Source organism: Malaclemys terrapin, chromosome 11 (genome assembly GCF_027887155.1).
Source record: "Malaclemys terrapin pileata isolate rMalTer1 chromosome 11, rMalTer1.hap1, whole genome shotgun sequence".
NCBI lineage: Eukaryota > Metazoa > Chordata > Testudines > Emydidae > Malaclemys > Malaclemys terrapin.
In genome coordinates, this window is record NC_071515.1 from 27,934,570 (window position 1) to 27,952,341 (window position 17,772).

Here is a 17,772-nt window from a genome sequence, read left to right on the forward strand (position 1 = left end):
TGTTTCCTGGCACTTAGGACTTTCTGGGAGGGAGGGGCAGGAGCAGGGAAGTGCCACATCTCCATTCCTCCCCCTTCCCTCCCAGAAAGTCCTAGGACTTTGGAGGGGGGAAGGAGCAGGGATGTGGTCTGCTCCGGAGAGGAGGTAGAGTAGGGGTGGGAAGAGGTGGGCCTGGAGTGGAGTAGGGACAGGAAGAGGCGGGCCTTGAGCATTCCTGGCAAGGTCAGCGCCTGTTCTTCTCCAGGGAAGCTGTCGCTGCTGCTACGAAGGTGCTTCCTAGTGTCCTTGCCTGCAGCGGGCAATGGCGGTGGGAGCTAAGCCAGGGGCATTTCCCAACCACAGTACAGCACTGTACAGTATATAATGCCTTTTATCTGCCCCCAAAAAATTTTCTTGGGACCTAACCCCTCACATGTACATTAAATCTTATGGGAAAATTAACATCATTCCACTTAAAGTTGCATTTTTCAGGAACGTAACTACAACTTTAAGTGAGGAGTTACTGTAATTTATTTTACAGTAGTGCATGCTTTAATTTAATTTTACATGTCCAGTTGTTTGCCTTTTCATTTTTCTTTTGCTTTCTTTCTTTCTCTTTCACTTTTTTCCCGGCATTTCATTCCAAATCAAAACCACAAACAGCCCTTCACCAGAATTTTCCAGCTTCATTCCATCAATCCTTATTATACTGCCATGGAAACCCTCCAAGCCTTCTTTATTTTTGTGCTTTATCTAGGATGTCATGAGAAAGCTTTCTTACATTAGCCTTTTTTTAATCTTTTCAGGTGTGTGTGCAACATCGACTGTTCTCAAACCAACTTCAATCCTCTTTGTGCTTCCGATGGGAAATCTTATGATAATGCATGTCAAATCAAAGAAGCATCGTGCCAGAAACAGGAGAAAATTGAAGTCATGTCTTTGGGTCGATGTCAAGGTAATGCTCAGAGCAAAATTCATTTCAAATAATGTTTTCAATTTTTGTGCAGAAATAAAAACTAGGGCTGGCTTGTTATTAGGCACTTCTTATATTTTCAATAGACTCTTCTAATTCACTGTACAGGATACGGTCTGCTGGAGTGGGAATGTTGTTGAATACAGGTTTTGAAATACTGGCCCATATCTGAGCTGAGGCTGAGCTCTGGTTGGTGCAGCCCTGGAGGGACATGTGCAAAGGTGGCTTTAAGCAACTTTTGCAACCTTCCTGCTCCCGGTGCCACATTCTGGGGCCCTTCAGCCCTAGAACAGGCCTGAGCACAAATTTCTATAACATTAAGGCTGTTGTGTTTGGCTCATATCTATAGCCCCAAGAGGCAGTTCCAGCCCCTAAGCATCACAGTGGCAAAAGGAACAGCCCAGTCACACCCTCTTCCCCTGGCCAAACCCTCTGTGCTGGAGGTTAGAAGGGAGGCGGCATTGGAGCTGCTACGGCAGCTCCAAGCCGCATAGGGATTCTCCTGCATTTGAGGAATCTTGCTTGAGGGCTGCCTTGTGCCACTGGAGCAGCACAAAACAGTCTTAGTGGATCAAAGGGATCTGGCCCAATATCTTTATTGGAGCCTATAGAATCACCATTGTTTGTTGTGTCATCTGAATCTTCATGATGCCAAAGTCACAGAGCCCAGCCTAATGAATATGGCAACCCTCCTCTTCCCAGCAGAAAAGCATATGTCCTTTCAGGAAAGAACTCAGTAATTCTTGTTTGCCTGGCAGCATTCAAGATGTAGGGTTAGGATTCAGAGGCATGTGGCCCTATTTCACGTGTGCGCCAGCGTAACCACTGAGTCGATTTTCAAAAAGCCTATTTTGTGCTCAAAATAAAAATGGGGGAAATGTGGTTTTAAATAGTTGCTGTAAATAAAATGGCCATTGATCCTTAATAGCTCCCTCTCAGCTTCTGACCTATAAATCCTAAGCACATCTATTTACAGAGCCCTACTAAACCTGCATATTAAACACATTCCTATAAAATATTTCTTTAAAATGAACCCTCCTTTCCTGTTCTCCATTTTCAGATTAGATTATCACCATGTCCGGATTATTTAAAACAATGAGGAAATCACACCTCACTGTAACTGGATCTTTTTAGATCCAGTTAGACATTGTTAGATAAATGTTAATCCTGGAATGGCAGATTTGTGTCTCAGCATGGGGTGAATCAGTCCAAAGACCCTGATCCCGCAATTGACACGCTGCTGTCAGACCCTTTCTCCCATACACAGCTCCCTTGAAGTCCGTGGAGCTCTGCATAGGTGCAGGGATCTACTTGCTTACACTCTGAGATTTACGGGATTGGCCTCTCTTTTACAACAGCAGCAGCAAATGTCAAAGCAACACATATTTCTTTTAACACAGATAACACAACTACTACCACAAAGTCTGAAGATGGACATTATGCAAGAACGGATTATGCAGGTAAGATTCCTATTATAACATCAGTAAAATTAGAAGTACAATTGGCAAAATCTGTGGGGAGAGAACACTTTCCCCTATGTCTGCAAAACTGTAGGTGTCATAATCTTTAATTTTTTTTTATTTTTTTTTACTTACTTATTGGCTATGGAAAAAATGTTTTGTGGGTTTTTTTTAATCTGAAAACTGCCTCTCTTTTTATCAAATGTCTCATCATCACTAATATACAAACACTCTGGGGCCAAAAAAAAAAAGTCTTTATTGACAGTGAGACTAGTTACATTGCAAAATGCTTGCCCTGGCAGCAAGCATTGGTGGAAATCAGTACAACTTTCACACTGAACCAAATATTGCAAATTGTTGTCAGAACACCTGAATATGATTAAGTGAAAACCAATAGTTTTGTATAGCTCCTCCCTAGAATAGAATAGCTGCTACGTCATCAGATGCTGCTATAATTGATATTATGTCTGTGTTTGAATGTAAAGTTAATACGGTATTTATAATAGATTTTAAAAAATGATAAATGGCTTTAATTTATTTAGAAGCTCCACTAAAAATTAATGGCTACGTAGCATGATATAACATTTTAAATTAAAAACATGTAAATGTTATGTAGGGTTTATCGAATTTTGTTTTGGGTGAGCATCTTTCTTTTTCAAATCTTCTTACTAGGAGGATTAATTTATGAGTAGCTATTGTGCAAATATTCACAGCTTGGCTTTAGAACTGTGAATAGAAGCATTTGGAGTGTTCCTGTTAAAAATGTGGCAAGCAATGTATAATTGCTTAAGCTTGTGTTGCTTTTGTATTGTGAAAATAGATCTTTACAAGGGAGTACTGTTGAGCTACAAAGCTCTGAATGCCAGGTTTACCCCCACCGATATGCTGTGCAGTGAAGATGAAACACAGTTTATCTCTTGGTGGTTTATAATTTCTCCTAGTAAAATTCTATAAAACTTTTTATTAAGCTGAAGTTACAATAAAACGTTAAAAGTACATCATACGTTACTTATTCAAGATCAGATTAATAGCCAGAACCTGGCTAACGATTCTGGCTTACTGGGTGGGAAGCGCTCCTCCTCTGCATATACTAACAAGGTTGACAATATTTCAAACAATCTACCCTCTTTTTGGTGCTTCCCTTGTGTATGTACTTGGTATGAAACTTTTCCATCATAAGGAGAATTGTTACTATACCACAATTCCATAGGAGGATGGTTCACATTTTTTCAGTTGTGTGCAATACAAAGTCTAACAACTAACTATAAAAATTAATTAATTTGTCATTTGTTAGAAACGTAGGTCCTTTACTGGCTCATTAAGTAAGCAGGTCGGGGGATCTCTAGGAAGCTGGCATTTTGTCAAAGATGAATCTCTTTAATAATTTTCTTTCAAAGCCATCTAATTCCTGGACACAACTACCAGATGTGCATGTGTGTACCCTTTTCCCTGCAACTCTTCCAACAGAGTGCCTCCCTAGTAGCAAAAAATATGATGTATCTTAACTGGAGTCAAATGAAATATTTCATTAAAAAAAATTCTTTGAGTAATACAAACTGAAGATATGTACATACAGAGACACACTCATTAGATCAATTTCTTTATCCAAATTACTCTCTCACCTTTTCATCTGTATTGTTTTCTTATCAACATCTTTTTCAGTCAAAATTGTATATATCTTAGAAATTAAATCTTTTGTTCCAACTTGCTCCTGGAACTCCTCAAAGTGGTTAAAGGTCTAGATAAAATCTACCTTGTAAATATTGAAAATATGGGCTCTTTATATTATTTACACTACTACAAATCTCTTGATATATTTTCAAATCTGGACCCAAGAACAGCTGTCCAAATTGAATAATCTCAGTTCCTACCCACAACGAATAGTCACTTTGATATTTCCTAGGGATAAATTCCTAATTATTAATAAAAGTAGCTAAGGGAGAGGGCTTCAGCAACAAGAATTTAAAAAATTGGTCCAAAGCTACTTGGAATGTATGTTAGAAAGTGCTCACTGTTCATTAGTTACCAACTGGTAATCTAGGGTAAGGATGCATACTGGGTGGTTATTCTATGTGGACAGTAAGCCACACATTTAGAAAATGTTTATTCCATTCCAGTTTTAAAAGTGATGTATTGAGATTTAAAAAATATACAGGGCCAGATTATGGTCCAATGAGCTAAAGAAGCACCGGTTAGTAACCGTAGAACCTAAACAACACAAAGGGAGGACACAGTGGGTTCACTTTGGTAGAGAGGAAGCCAAAATGCACCATGCCCCATATCTTCTCCATTATCAAGGAGCTTTTCCAAGAAGGACGGGGGAGGGGAGGGTTAAAAGGAAAACTCTCCAGAGTCATCCCCCAAAGCTTTGATTGATGCAAGCTTTTCCCTCTAAGTTGGCAATCGGTTTTCTTAAGACACAGGCGGGGCTGAGGTTGTATCTTGTGACAGGTGGGGGAGACAGCAAAGCTGGGCTAAAATGATTTCTTTTAAATTAGAAATAAGGACAAGCAATATTGTTGTGTTAAATCCTCTATTTTCCTTGTTTGAGACCTGAAGAGAGCGGTGAGAATTAAGGCCTGCGGCTCCTTTTAAAATGGTGTGCTAGCCTATCCCAGTCTGCTAGCCTTGAGTAATTTAGCTTTAGGATGGCAGTGAACCACATGACCTGGTGTCTGAACAAAAGAAGTGTATTTAAGTAAAAAACAGCTCTGCTGTAACAACAAGGGAAAGAGATGGAGGAAAGAGAGGTTGAGGATTAGGATGAGGGGGGAAATAGCAGTGACAGCAAGGGAGAGCGCCATTCGGAAGGAGGTGTGGTTGTGGGGTGGGGGTCATGGTGGGGGGAAAAGGGAGGACCACAGAAGATACCTTTGAATCAGAAGCAGAGGGGAGCCCAACGGCTAGATGTTGGTCAGGAAAGTCATGATAATTTCCCTTTGGGGAGCACAGAAATGGGGTAGCAATCCTGAGAAGAAAATCAATAGCAGCAACAAATTGCTGGAGATTAGAGGACAGGTTAGAGATGATGAAGAAGGTGATGCTGAATTGTTTTGCAGGAGGCGGGGCAGAATTGAGGCAAAAATGAACAAAGTGGTATTGGAGAAGGTCTGTGAGCATCAAGAACTGCAGAGAATTCTGTGAGGATACTAGAGTGAACGTTACAGAAAGTGGAAGGGACGGGGGTCAGTGGAAAGGAGAGAGCAGTGATGTCCAAGGAGAGAAGAAGATCAATAAAAGAGTCATTTTCCTCACGGGCAAATCTTCTGTAGTATCCCAGAGCAAAAGAAATAAGGTCACGGAGCTTCAGCTCCTACATTGTTCCAACTCCCCAGAAGACATGCACTGAATCTGAGTCCCTATATTGGTGGAAACGGAGGGGATGTCCTATGTCATAGCTCTCATGCAATAATATTTATCTAGCTATAATTCATAACTAATCCCTGGTGGCTTCTTATCTGATTTGAAGCCATATGGGTTCCAGATGATGACCTGCCTGTTAGGGTAGGTCCTTCACCAATGTAATTTGGTGTAGTTTCATTGACTTCAATGGAGCTACACCAATTTACACCAGCTGAGGATCTGGCCTCTTTTCTGTACTTAAATCTATTGTTTAATTTCCAATCTCTACATGTGGTAACTGAGTTTTGCTAAACTTGTAGTTTGAAATCTGGTAAATTCATACAGAGCAACCCATATAACTTCAGTTTTGCACAGTGCTCATGGAGTAATCGCCATTGAAAACTTTAGATTAAAGGAATCATTTAGAAAAATATCTAAAGCCCTTGGTAAATTATTAGTCAAGATGGAATAAACTGAAATAAAATTGAGGTTCATTGGCAGTTCAGGCTTCAGTTTTAGAACCACTTGCAGGACTGTATACGACATGCATTTCTCACGTTCTTTAACGTGCATTGCTCCTTGACTATATGTTTAATGATTATTTTAGGGATATTCTGGTATAGTGTGTGTTTCTGTACTTCCTCAGAAGGGGAATGCCATATTCCTCATTGGGCTGATTTTTATGTGAAGAAATATTATTTCCTTAATCACAGTATCTCTGAAATAATACATCCAAATTAATGAATCCAGGGCTTTCAATAGAAATCCCTTTACTATGCCTAGTATCACTGGGCACCTATGAGGCCTAGTCTATATTGCAGAAGTGTTGCGGGTATTGGGGTATAGCTGTATCGGCATAGCTATACCAGCAGTGCTCCCCCTAGTGTAGACACAGCATATCCAAAAGGAGTTTTTCTGCCAGTGTTAGAACACCACTTTAGTGATGGTAACAGAAGTACTCTTCTGTCAACATAGTTGTGTCTGCATCGGGGATTTTGCTGGCTTAGCTATGCCAGCTAGGGAGTGCGGGTTTATTCACACATAGCTGTGCTGACAAAACTTTATATTATGAGCCTGGCCTGAGACAGAATGTCATGCCCACTTATAAAAACTATGAATCACATTAATTGACTTTACCAGGAAGAAAGGGAATAGGGGAATAATTGGTATTGTCCATTATATTGATCCTAACACTGCAAAATGCTTTCTGTAAAAGATCTGGTAACTAAAGGGACGCAGGTAGTTCCCTTTGCATGCACACATACAGTCTCCAGAGTACAGTGGTCTTAAAGGATCACCTGAACAATCTCTAAGGTGCAGCTATATTTTTCATACTAACCTTTTAATATTGTACATTTATTCACCATACTTGCTTACTAATGTTCTTCTTTCAAACCGCAGTGATTTTTGTTAATACATTTACGAAACTGAAAGTTCTTTGTACCTGGAAATGTAAATCTATCCATGAATTTGCTATATTTCTCTTTTTCTGTTTGTTTTTTCTTTTAAGGATCCCATTCTACACAGATAGGTTTTGCTCTGAGAAATGGACATGGATAAATAATTTCAGATAAACAAACTAATGACAGAGTGCATCATTTTCACCAAAACTAAAATATGCATTGGGGAAAGAGTGTCTGTGAGCTAGCAAGCAGATGTGAAATTCATTACTTTCTCAGGTGCTTCTCTTACACCAGCATCCAAAAGCCCACAGCTTTAACTCGACTGTCACTGCCGGCTTTGCATTCTATGTGTGCCTGTCTGTACTCACGCACACATCCCTCTCATTTTTAATAGGACACTAAGGGATTTTTTTACTTGTATTGAGAAGTTGTCATCTTTTTGGCAAATTTCAAATGCTAGCCATTTTGGCAAATTTGTAAAATAGTTTCTTAATGGATTTTTGGGGGGGGAGGGGAGAGAGAAGGGAATTGGTGGATTTTTTTTCCCCTAAACCAACTGGCAATAAATTTATTTCTACAACTCAGAAGCTACATTTTAAAATACTGTAAGGAGGTGTGTGTGTGTGTGTGTACGCACACATGCACGCACACACACACACATAGATAGATAGATACATTAATTCCTTGAGTATTTAAAAATATAGCTTCTAAGTTGTGAGTAGGGCAGTCAGTGTTTCCTTGAAATTCCATCTTGTAGGTTGGGAAGGCCTGCTCTTCGTATACATTGATTTTTTATTTTTTTTTGCATATCCTCATACCTTTTTTAAGCCAGGATATCAAGCTATTTTTATTATCTAATTTTTGTTTTTTTACCCTCCACTGTTTATAACGGCCTCTTAGAAGTTGGGCATTAGCAATTATGCCTGTACTGGTTTTATTCTTTTTTTCATTGGGCAAACACCATTTTTTTTCCAACCCACCTGGATCACTCTGAAGACTATCCCTATATGGCTGGGCCATTTTCAGTGTTATGGTTCACTAGAATCATTAGTGATAACATTGATAGTTTTAATACAGATGTGAAAAATGATTTGTTAATTAATAGTCACTCCTTACTCAGGCAAAAATCCCCAGATAACCATTGATCAGGCCTTGAGTGTTTGGTTCTTCAGGGGCTTGATACAAAATTCATTGAATTCAATGAAAGTCTTTTCACTGACTTCAGTGGGCTTTGGATTGGACCCCAAGAGAAGAGAAAAAATGTTACTGAACTTATACATAAAAAAGTCACTACTGTTTCATTCTTAATGTCAGGGACCGTATAATAGGAATTCAGAGGGTATTCCCCCACCAGATTATAACAGTTTTAAAGTACATCAAATTTTACCCTAAACTACTTGACAGTGTCCCCTTTTTAAATTAAATTTTATATAGACTTCCATGTCATTCATTTCCTAAAATCCTGGAGAATAATATAGCCCTACAACTTTGTTCTGAAATACAAGCTATTACGTAGTTTTTGCTGTGCCTTTGCAAACCAGGCATTCCTGTCTTCTTTAAGGAATAAGCAAGTGAGTCATAGGGTGACCATATGTCCCGTTTTTAAAGACACAGTCCCGTATTTAAGCCCTCCTACAGGTGTCCCGACTTTTTCTTAAAAACGGGCAAATTCTCCCGTATTTTCTGTCTCCCGCCTCACCATCAGTACTGGCAGGTCCTGCTGCTGGCCAAATCCCGGCTCACCGGCCGCCCGCCCACCAGCAGTGAGTGGGGGAGTCCAGTGGCCAACAAGAGGGGTGGGTGAGCAAGTCTGTGGTGGGGCAAAGCTGCTGTGGTTGGGGCCGGACGCTCCCCCTGCCGGTCCATCCGCACCGCCGCCGCTGCATGCTGGCTCTCGGCCACCTCCGGAGCTGTGGTGGCTGGTGAGTGTGGGCAGGTGCCAGGCGGCAGCCTGTTACATGTCACCTCTGCTGACCGCCCATCGGCCCTTTATGTGGTCCCCCTCTCGCTGTCCTCTCCCTGCTTTGCCCCTTCACACACACACACCCAGCCTCCCTCCCCCCGGCAGGGCGTGTCCCGCTCCCAGTACTGTGCAGAGACCCAGCCCCTGGTCAGAGCGCTCAGCTCACCAGCAGCCTGGCCGCCAGGCTCCTTCCTTCCCCCACTGCCTCTGGCTGGGCCAGCGCCCTGGGAAAGGCCAAGACACTCCAGCCCAGGGCACTGGTCAAGAGGAGCCGAGCCCTGCATGTGCCAAAGCCCTGTGCTGCGCTGGCATGGGGAAGTGTGTCTGCTAAGCTCTGGATGGGGTGGGGGAAGGGATTTCCAGCCTGTTCATGTGATGCCTCTGTAGGCTCCACAGCAGCCCCCCCAGGCAGGGGCTTAGCACCTACTTCACCCGCCCCCCCCCCCCCCGGGTCCTGCCCCCAGGGAGCGCAGGGCTGCTCCGTCCCCTAGGCACCTTCCCTTGCTGAGCCACCTCTCTGGCCTGGTTCACTGAAGCCCCTGCAGTCAGGTTCCTGGGCGCTGGTGCACAATGAATCCTTAGGGCTTAACCCCTTCCTGCCCGCGCTGTAACTGGGGGGACAGGAGGTGGCTAGGTTATGTCGGTGGCGAGCAGCAGCCTGGAGGTGTTAGCTGTCTTCCAACACTGTGTGGGCAGGAAGGGACAAGCTGCTTCTAGCCACAGGAGAGTTGGGGAGAAGAGATGAACTCTGCAAAAGCATGGGCCAGGTCATCCCTTCCTACTCTCCTGCGGCTGGAGGCAGCTCCTGTCCCTTCCCTCAGTGCAAAAAGGCTTCTGCTGGCTATATTCTGGTTTGAACCATGGCAGAAATCTGGGGGGGAGGGGCACATGTGACCCTGCGTACTCCCCCACACACACACGTGTTCCTTCAGGAAGACACAGCACCAGATACCAGAAGAGGTGGGTCCATCCTGGGGTCTCAGCCAGGCATGGAGGGTGGAGAGCGCCTGGCAGAGAGGGTCTAGTCGGTTGGTCACCCCTCCCCACGTGAGAGAGGTGCACGGGCATGTGTATGTGTCACCTCTCCTCCTTGTGGGGGGGGTGTCACTTCTCCCCATGTGAACCCTAAACCCTTAAAGATAAGAAGGTAAATAAAAAGAATCCAACTATGCAGTATTTCTTTTTAACAGGGGCTCAGTCAACTTGATGTTAATTTGAACGTTTGTACTGCATAGCTCTGATTGATTGCCATTGAACTCGCTTGAATACGAGTAATTTTACCAGGTGTCCCGTATTCAGCAAAGAGAAATATGGTCACCCTAATACAGTAGCACACTGTGCCTTCATCATACAGAAGAGTGAAACCTTTCCTCACCTGCAGCTTTAGAAAAAAGTTAGGGAGATTGCATCCTTTCACTTGCAGATCTCTCTGGATTTCCATTTGCATAGGATCTAAGTTGGAGGTGGCCACACACTAAATTAATACATCATTTAGCAAGTTTTGGTGTTTTTCCCTGACATAACTTAAATAATGAAAACACATACAATACCTGGACAGCTGATTAAATGCTGTTTGGCAAATCTCTGGATATATGTACATTTTCCCTGGTATTCAACTACCTCTAATTGCAGTACAAAGGTTCTATAAACTCCATGTGCCTTAAAAGTCGACAACCCTTAAACATTTATTTAAATATTAGTTACATTCACGAGGATATGATTCCATTAAAAAAAATCAGGTTTTTGTACAGTGGAACAAAAGCAATGGAAGCCCTTGGTGGAAGAAAAATGTTTTTCAACTTTTTCAGCCTAGTGTAGGCTTTCACCCTAGCCAGACAGGTTTTTTTATCCAATTTTCCTGTAATTTGAGGGACCCAATCAGTCATTGTTTGCTTGGGGTATTTTGAAGACATGGCTGCAATGAGGCAGAGGAGACTAGGAGACCCAGCCTTCTCGTCTCCCCTGGCCCCTGAGGGGAGCTGGAAGTTTGGCCAGCCCACCCCTCTGTCATGATTAAGGAGCTGACAGGCCAAATTTGAGTGGTGCTGTGACCCCCCACCCCACCCCTTCACTCAAATTTGACCTGGCTGCCCCTCCATCAGGACAGAGAGGTGGCCAGGCCAAATATGAGCAGCAGAGTAACCCTGTGAACCTGTTTGGCCTCATTCACCTTTTGCAGTCCTTCCTATGTCCATGGGCGCTGGGCATCCCAAGCCCCTGAGAAAAGCAGAGAAGGGGGCACTGATGGGAGGATTAGATCCAGGCTTTTTAGGCTTCCTATGGAAGTGGAGACACAGAAGGGGGATGGGATCTTGGGCTCCAAGAACTGCCTGGCCCCCGGAGGGGATGGTACTCTTCAGCCTGATCACTTCACTGAGTGTGGGGCAGGAAGACTGTAGGGCTGGGTGCAGCGGGAGACTTTGGAGTTGGGTATGGGGGCAGCAGATAGAGAGTGTGTGTAGAGCTGGGTGCAAGGGGAAGAGCGCACATCTGGGTGCAGATGCAGCGTGAGAGAGTTCAGGACTGAGTCTGGGGACAGTGAGATGGAGCTCACTGAGGCTGGGTGCCAGGGCATACAGGGGGAGGGAGCTTGGGGCTGGGTTCAGGTGGCGGGAGGTTAGACATCTGGGCCCCCTCCTTAGGAAAATTCTGGTTGCGCCCTTGATTGGAGATACCATGTCACATCCCTCCCAGTGTCTGCTGAGTTGTCTGAGCATTCAGACATGTAGCTGGTTACATGTAACCTGAGCCTAAAGATTGTGAAGGCAAAATGTATATGCAGAAGACCAAAGCTGAGCTCAGTGCAAATGTAAAAAATAACTTTGCATGGGGGAAGAGCTTCAAATCTGTTTTTTCAGCCTCAGCCAAATTGATCCTGACACAGGGCCTTCCAGAGTAGGAAAATGAGACAAAGAGCCGGGAGAAGGGGACAGATCTTCTAGAAATTTGAACAGTATCATGAAGAACAAGTACTTACTTTGTAATGAAGGGTTTTGACAGCTATGCACAACCATCCGTGAAATATAGTTACCCACCAAGAAGATGGAGTAGGAGCTACCAGTAACAGCTGGAAAGGAAATTTGTAGACAGATATAATCTTTATCACACAGAGAGACAGAAGAACAAGCAAATGAATAAGACAGCAAAGCAAGGAGAAGAGTATGTTGAAGATTGAAAAGCAGCTAAAGTGGCAATTGCCTGAGCATGTTGCAGCAAGAATCAATGGAAAATGTATTTCCCTTATGGTGGAATAGAGACGAATAGATAGCAAATGCAGAAAGGGTCGCAAGCAAATATGATGGAAAGACAAGTTCATAGACTAGGAGGAAAGGATTTTTGGTGACACAATGGTGAGTCGTTTGTCTTGAAGTAGACCAAATAAAACTGATGATGGTAGCCCAATTTAGAGTCATTCCAGTTTGTCAAGATTATTTATATTATCGTTTAGTTGTACTACAGAAGCACCTAGAGACCACAGTTGAGATCAAGGTGCCATCGTGCTGACCACTGCACATATGCATAGTAAGAAAGCACCTCAGAGAATGTACAGACAAAGGAAGTATTGTGATCTTTGTTTTACAGATTGGCATCTGAAGCATAGAGAGACACTTGCCTGACACACAAAGTCTGTGGCAGAGTTGGAAACTAACTCTAAGTCTGCTGAGTCCCAGTCCAGCACCTAAACCACTAGCCCAACCGTCCTCTCGTACACACACGTATTCAAATGTAAGACTGGCCATTGGTCATTTCAGTCGTCCATCTAGCCCAGTATCCTGTCTCTGACAGTGGCCAGTGCCAGAAACTTCAAAGGGAATGAACAAAACAGGGCAATTTTTCAAGTGATCCATCCCCTGTCATCCAACGCCGACTTCTGGCAGTCAGAGGTTTAGGAACACCCAGAGCCTGGGTTTGCATCCGTGATCATCTTGGTTAATAGCCATTGATCCTCCTTGAACTTATCTAATTCCTTTTTGACCCCTATTATAGTTTTGGCCTTCACAACATCCCCTGGAAATGAGTTCCTCAGGTTGACTGTGTGTTGTGTGAGGAAGTACTTCCTTATGTTTGTTTTAAACCTGCTATCTATTAATTTCATTCAGTGACCCCTGGTTCATGTGTTATGTGAAGGGGTATATACCCTTTTTCCACACCATTCATGACTTTATACATCTCTATCATATTTTCCCCATAATCGTCTCTTTTCTAAGATGAAGAGTCCCAGTCTTTTTAATTTCTCCTCATATGGAAGCTATTCCATCTCTCTAATCACTTGCCCTTTTCTGTTTCTTACTTTTTCCAATTCTGATATATCTTTTTTGAGATTGGGCAACCACAACTACATGCAGTATTCAAGGTGTGGCAATACCAGGGATTTACATAGTGGCATTATGACATTTTCTGTCTTATTATCTATCCTTTCTCTGTTGGTTCCTAATATTTTGTTAGCCTTTTTGACTGCCGCTGCACACTGAGCAGATGTTTTCAGAGAGCTTTCCACAATGATTCCAAGATCTTTCTTGATCAGTAACAGCTAATTTAGACCCCCTTGTTTTGTATGTATAGTTGGCATTATGTTTTCCAATGTGCAATAAATGTGCATTATTTGCATTTAACAACACTGAATTTCATCTGCCATTTTGTTGTCCAGTCACACAGTTTTGGAAGATCCCATTGTAACTCTTCGCAGTCAGCTTTGGACTGAGTATCTTGAGTAATTTTGTATTGTCTGCATTTGCAACCTCACTATTAAACCCTTTTTCAAGAACATTTATGAATATGTTGAACAGCACAGGTTCCAGTACAGATCCTTGCAGCGACCCCATTATTTTTCTCTCTCCACTCTAAAAACTGACCATTTATCCTATCCTTTGTTTCCTATCTTTTAACCAGTCACTGTTCCCTTTACAAAAGCCGTGTTGACTCTTCACCAACCTGTCACGTTCATCTAGGTCAGGGATCGGCAACCTTTGGCACACAGCCCATCAGGGAAATCCGCTGGCGGGCCAGGACGGTTTGTTTACCTGCAGCATTCACAGGTTCAGCCGATTGCAGCTCCCACTGGCCGCAGTTCACCATTCGAGGCCAATGGGGGCTGCGGGAAGCGGCAGCCAGCACATCCCTTGGCCCGCGCCGCTTCCCGCAGCCCCCATTGGCTTGGAATGGTGAACCTCGGCCAGTGGGAGCTGCGATCGGCCGAACCTGCGGACACTGCAGGTAAACAAACCAGCCCAGCCCGCCACCGGATTTCCCTGACGGGCCGCATGCCAAAGGTTGCCGATCCCTCATCTATGTGTTTGATAATTCCATCCTTTTACTATAGTTTCTACCAAATTGCCTGGTACTGAAGTTAGGTTTACCAGCCTGTAATTGCCAGGATCATCTCTGGAACTTTTTTTTTTAAATCAGCATTACATTAGCTATTCTCCAATCATTTGGTACAGAGACTGATTTAAGCAACAGGTTACATGCTACAATTAGTAGTTCTGCAATTTCATACTTTTGTTTCTTCAGAACTCTTGGGTGAATACCATCAGGTCCTGGTGACTTATTACTGTTTCATTTATCAGTTTGTTCCAAAGTGTTCTCTATGGACACCTCAGTCTAGGACAGTTCTTCAGATCTGTCACCTAAAAAAGAATGGCTAGGTTTGGGAATCTCCCTCACATCTTGTGCAGTGAGGACAGATGATTCATTTTGCTTCTCTGCAATTTTTTTTGTCTCTTATTAGTTGCTCTTCAAAGTCTTTTTTGGCCTGTCTAATTATAGTTTTACACTTGACTTGCCAGAGTTTGTTCCTTTCTATTTTTCTCAGTATGATTTGACTTCCAATTTTTAAAAGACATCTTTTTGTCTCTAACCACATCTTTTACTCTGTTGTTTAGCCATGCTGGTATTTTCTAATAGTTTAAGTATCTTAACTAATATTTACAAAAATCATTTTTGAAATCTGTTATCCATAATTGAAGAAGCAGAGGGGCTTTTAAAAGGAGGACTGCTATTTTAATCTACTTCCCAGCAAGAAGTCCCTCAAGGAAGGACCTATTGCAAGATGTTAGTTACACCTAATGGGGCCAAACTCCCATTGTATTCAGTGGAAGTTGGATCAGGTTCTAAAACAAATGCATAGATAGAAAATTGCTGTAACATGATCTTGCTTCAGAGAAAACATCACATCTCAGGGCTTAAAAAATCAAGAGATTTTTTAAAATAAATTGTGGGGGTTTATTTGTCTTCTCATTTTTGAAATTTAGAGTGTACTCAGGTCATATTTTCAGACTTTTTTCCACAACTGTGAGGGCTAGATACTTTTAAAAAACATTAAGCTGAGATTCTTATGTAATTCTATGAATCTGGGACCTGCAGTTTTAAGAAAAATATCAAATATCCTGAGTCTCATAATAAAATTGCAAGAGTTGGCAGCATTGATTAAATTGTATAGCTTTTTTTAGGATGAGTTCTATGGAACATTATATAACTCTCTAAAACTCTATTGGTTCTGTCCCTAGTAAGTTCTATATGACTTTTTTGCAAGGGTCGGGGAAAAGCTAAATGGTTACAGTGAGATGCAAGCCCCATGCACAAAGTCCCATGCTTGGAGACAGGCAGTGGTACATGTTTCAGTAATATTTAGTGTCACATTATTTCCTGAAGGGCCTGTAAGACTGAAGACAGACTTATGGAGATTTTAATACAAAACTATAGGGAGAAAGCAGTATTGCTCATTTAATCCATCAACTCTGAAAGTATAACTCATTTTTTATGAGTGTTCTCCTGTAACTCTGAATTGCCTTATGACAAGCTTATATGTGGTCAAATGCAGTTGGTTGGTTGGTTGTTAATGGGAGACACAGTGCTCTTTCTTTACATAGTGTTGCCCGTTGTTGCACTCATAGATCCTAAAGTTGTGAGCATTAAAACTGAAATTGACGTGTGATCATTAAATGCATTTCTAGACATCTCTTTTCCATAGACTTCTGTCGCTCAAGGAGAGAAGTCATTTCCAATAGGATGTGCTTTTAAAGCTCAGTCCTTAATTTCCTAATTAATAAATTTGGACCATAAGTTACATTGAGTTGGTTTGTGCTTCATTTCCGTAATGAGCGAATTCAGCTATGTACTGAATGAACATTGAAATGAAAGCTGTTTGGTTTGTCCACAAGCACGTAGCCTGAAAACAAAGTATGTCTAGGCTAATAATTTGATCTGTATGAAATAAACAAACAGCAAATGCAAGCACCAGCTTGTAGCACCAATTGGCATGAGCAGCATAATAAATAAAAGGTTGGACCAGGCTATTATAGTGTCACCAGCTTGCCTGAAATGTTTAAGTCCTGGAAATGAATTAAGGTGTCAAACTTCTTTGAAATTTCTGAGGGGAAATTTTGCAGTACAAGTATTTTTCCCTCTGGGGTTTGCATTAAAGCCGTGCAAGATTCATAAAGCTTGCTACAACTCTGGCTCACAGTTTTTCCACTTCTTTCCTACCACTGTACTTTAGTTGTTTTTTCCCTATAATATCATGTAGCCAGTCATCTGTAACATTATGTTATGTTAGTGGTTATGGATAAACACAGAGAAACTATATTTGCAATACATATGAGGGTTGTACACAGAAGAGCTAGCTAGCCTGAGCTCACGTAAGCATTCCTGCAAATTTCTCCATTTATGCCCCAGTTCATAAATGCATCATGCATCATTTATATATGTTTCTGCTTATTCAAAATGCAGAAATCCCTGTTCTTAAGCAAATTAGAGGCTGTTAATGCTAATCCCTTTTTCCCCCTCTAGACATCTTCAGTGTATCAGTGCTATGCTCAAGAGAATAAAATAACCTCAAATCGGGATAAGGTTTGCAGAAAACTGGACTTTCCCTTCTTGGACATCAGAATTAGACTCAGAGGGTTAAATTAAGTCTGCCTCAACATAACTTTTAGCCTTTTAAACTATTAAAATTATGCTGTGTTTTTAACCAGAGATTCTATTTAAATGTGACATTGGTTGGAGAGGGATGCTGAGAAATAGGGAATGTGGGAAGGACCGCTCAAATACATTTGCTTAATTTGCTAGTCATGCTTTTTGTAGTGCTCTAGGTAAGGCTATGCCCCAGCATTTGCTTTCTAAACCTTTGTTTTCAGAGGTTTATGAAAATGAACTAGCTGAAACATGCCATACAAAGGTGACAAGATTTCTGAGTGGAATTTTCAAGATACGCGGTAACACTTAGCCGCATGCAGTATTACGGCCTTGTTCTGGTGAAAAGATTACAGCTCTCACACCAAAGTTGTTTTATATAAAATTAAGTCACACAGAGAGACCTAATCAACAATGTATCTTCACTACCCTCTTGGCAGATCATACTTCTAAAACCACTCCACCTTTTTGGAAGTTAAATCAACGCTGCTTATACCTTTAATAAATAGCATTCTTTGTTAATTCCATTTGAAAGCATGGGAAGAATCGTTCTGTGGACTCAAGTGGCTTTCACAGGCCTACACCTTTGTTTATCACAGACAGACACAAATCCACTTCATGTTACATGTTACACTGAAGCTTTTAATTTTTTTCCCTTAGTATCCAGAACAAATCTATGTTCCAATTCCCCTGAAAAAAGAGGAGACTAAAAATCCATAGCAGAATTGCAGGAAGTATGCA

At 42.0% G+C, this 17,772-nt stretch overlaps 1 protein-coding gene across 1 annotated transcript in view; it reads left to right on the forward strand.

Annotated features, from left to right (window-relative positions):
- The window catches only part of TMEFF2 (transmembrane protein with EGF like and two follistatin like domains 2), a 173,559-nt gene that overhangs the window by 119,653 nt on the left and 36,134 nt on the right, over positions 1–17,772 (forward strand). Inside the window, exons 6-7 of the mRNA XM_054043332.1 lie at positions 786–934; positions 2,353–2,412. Of these exons, the coding sequence (XP_053899307.1) occupies positions 786–934; positions 2,353–2,412 (209 nt within the window). The remainder of the gene's footprint in view (positions 1–785; positions 935–2,352; positions 2,413–17,772) is intronic.